At 32.3% G+C, this 2,604-nt stretch overlaps 1 protein-coding gene across 1 annotated transcript; it reads right to left on the reverse strand.

Moving 5' to 3' along the window:
* Window positions 1-208: 208 nt before the first annotated feature.
* LOC114310735 (uncharacterized) lies at window positions 209-2,332 on the reverse strand. Its single transcript, XM_028256819.2, has 2 exons — window positions 2,122-2,332; window positions 209-1,025 (listed from the first exon to the last, which is right to left on the reverse strand). Exons 1-2 carry the CDS (start codon window positions 2,185-2,187, stop codon window positions 468-470), a joined length of 624 nt encoding a protein of 207 aa, XP_028112620.1. The 5' UTR covers window positions 2,188-2,332; the 3' UTR covers window positions 209-467.
* Between the last annotated feature and the right edge of the window lie 272 nt (window positions 2,333-2,604).

Consider the following 2,604-nt stretch of genomic DNA (forward strand, 5'->3'; position numbering starts at 1 on the left):
TAGTCATAATATGACGTGCGCCTACACGTCGTAGAAGGGTTTTTACGGCGTGCATTGAACGCCATAAAAATCCTTTTTTGTTGTAGTGTAGTTTCAACTACTATACCCCCGAAAAGACACATATGGTTTGTATCTAACAACAAAACCAAATTACTTCATAACAAAAACATCAAAAAAAATTCCCATAAACAAACACTACACAGCGATATAACTAAAACAAATTTGGGTGATAATGAAAGAAGACCACAAAAGTGTCATAACCAACCACCGAAAGAGTGTCATAACGACTTACACTACAAATTTAACCATCACAAAATCTCATAACCAAATACCAACATCCAAATACCAACATGAGTCATTATTAGGATCATAAATCTTCATAAGGCATATGATACATACCCAGTGCACATGAAGTTTGCCAAAAGAAATGACCCAAACTTCAAGAGGAGAAAAGTCGGTTCCAATTCTTATTGGTGGTATGAAGATATAATGCGTCTATACGCCTTCGATATTATAGCATATGCTGCAACTCCCAAAAAGATCAAAGAACAGCCAAGAAGCCACACGAAGAAGAAACCTGGAATGCTACCCAAGGTGAAATTTGGCAATTTTTCATTCAATATAACACAAAAAATGGCATAGAATCCAGTCGCAGTAACAACCACAAGAGCCCGGAGATAAAATGACCATTCCATAGCCATTTTCCATAGTGGAATCACTGTGACGAGAAAACCCGATGAAAACACAAATGTGAGCAATATGAACAAAAATAATTTAGGTGGCAACTTATTATGATGCCATATATCTCCAACTTTGAGTTTGAGCTTTTCACTCTCATGGTACGGAGTAGACCAAGTGCAGAGAGCTGCAAATGTAGCAGCTATCACTATGCCACCGAATCCCACTAATCCAGCTTGTTTTGTGATGAAGTTCGTTCTGTCTGCAACTGTATTGTTCTCCTGATTGCCACCTACTATGGCATTCTGATGATCCGATGGCTGCATCCTATTATCTTCGAGTTGAACCTGAATCACGTTTAACTATATTAGAAGAGCTTATAAGATTTAACTCATTATTGTTAAAATTTTCTATTGTTAATTAGGCTTTTTACACTTTTATCAAAGTTTCACTTTAATAGTTTTACTTTCAACTTTGAGAATCAAACTTTTACATTATGTCAAGTTGCAATATCATTTTTTATTCATATGTTTGATTAAAATTCATGAGCTCAAAGGATATTTTTCCAAAGAAACAAGTTTTTTTTTTTTTTGCTTCGCCGCCTCATTAGTGGTGGGTTTAGAGCCACTAAATTAGTGGTCTCTAGCACCACCGTTAAAAGTAGAACAACTAAAAATATATTATTCGAATAAAAAAATTTCACTAATATCTTATTTTTAACGTTGTTCCACTTTTAATATTGTTTCTTATTTTTGTGCCAAAATGTTTAATTTGAATAAACGAAAGTCAAAAAAAAAAAAATTACAAACCTTTAGTGACATTTTAAAAATGTCACTAATAAATACACAAAACAATTTTGTGTCAAAATGTTTAATTTTGAGATGAAAATTTTGATCTAAAAAATATAAGGATAAATTACACTTACCTCCCCTGAGGTTTCTAACAAATACAGAGATTTCCTTTATGGTTTCAATAATTACAAAAACCTCTCCTACTTTAATTGACAATATCAAAATTTTCTCATTTTTTGACTGTCGTTCATACAACTAACAGAAATTGCTCAAAAATAAATATTGAAATGCCCATAATGTCCTCTAGTGTTTTGTTGAGAAAAAACAATACCCAATTCAAACAAAGAAATACCTAGTTCAATTGATTTTTCAAATCTATTTGTATATGCTAATTAGCGATAGGATGATTGAGAGAAAGCATAGAGAACGAGAACTAAACCCTTTTTTTTTTTTTTTTTAAGCTGAACTAGAACATATTAGAGAACTTTTTGAATCGAACATAGTCACAGTTTGTGCTTGTAGCAAACTCATATCTCAATCCAAATAATAACAGCCCATGTGTTTTTTGGGACAAATTTAAGAGAATAATTACCCAAGATTTTAAAAGAAAGAAAAAAAGAATTGTGCTTGTACATAAAACTGTGAGAGAGACCTGAGGTACGCCGTCAGCGTCTTGGTTGCCATTATCTTCATAGTTCTTGTTCTGGTTTTCATCCATGTCACCTCTCTCTCTCTCTCTCTCTCTCTCTCTGTCTTTCGTAGTTTTAAGACAGAAAGGGAATTCCTGGGTGGGTATTGATACGAAGGAAGGAGGAATTTTTGGGTGTGGGGAGGGTAAATGGCATGTAATACCTTTTTCTACTGTAATTGGATTTGAGAATGAGGTCTATTAAGCCCGTTTTGTTTTCAGAATAGAATGGAGGGAATTCATAGTGACGGAATTAATAGTGAGGGAATTGTTAGTGAGGGGATTAATAGTGAGAAATTGTTAAATTATTTTTATATAAAATAATAAAACAAATAAAAAAATATAAAAAATTAAACATTATATTTAAAAAAATTCCCAATATATAAAAAATAAAAAAAAATATTTTTTTTTTTAATTCCCTCACTATTTTTCTAATACCATCTCTAC

This window comes from Camellia sinensis, chromosome 1 (assembly GCF_055761805.1).
Source record: "Camellia sinensis isolate YWXY chromosome 1, ASM5576180v1, whole genome shotgun sequence".
Taxonomy (NCBI): domain Eukaryota; kingdom Viridiplantae; phylum Streptophyta; class Magnoliopsida; order Ericales; family Theaceae; genus Camellia; species Camellia sinensis.

Excerpts from the sequence above, each read along its gene's own strand:
- LOC114310735 (XM_028256819.2), bottom strand. The coding sequence starts at position 2,187 with ATGGATGAAAACCAGAACAAGAACTATGAAGATAATGGCAACCAAGAC. Across the intron at positions 1,026-2,121 it reads ACGCTGACGGCGTACCTCAG|GTTCAACTCGAAGATAATAG; the intron begins GTCTCTCTCACA and ends AACGTGATTCAG.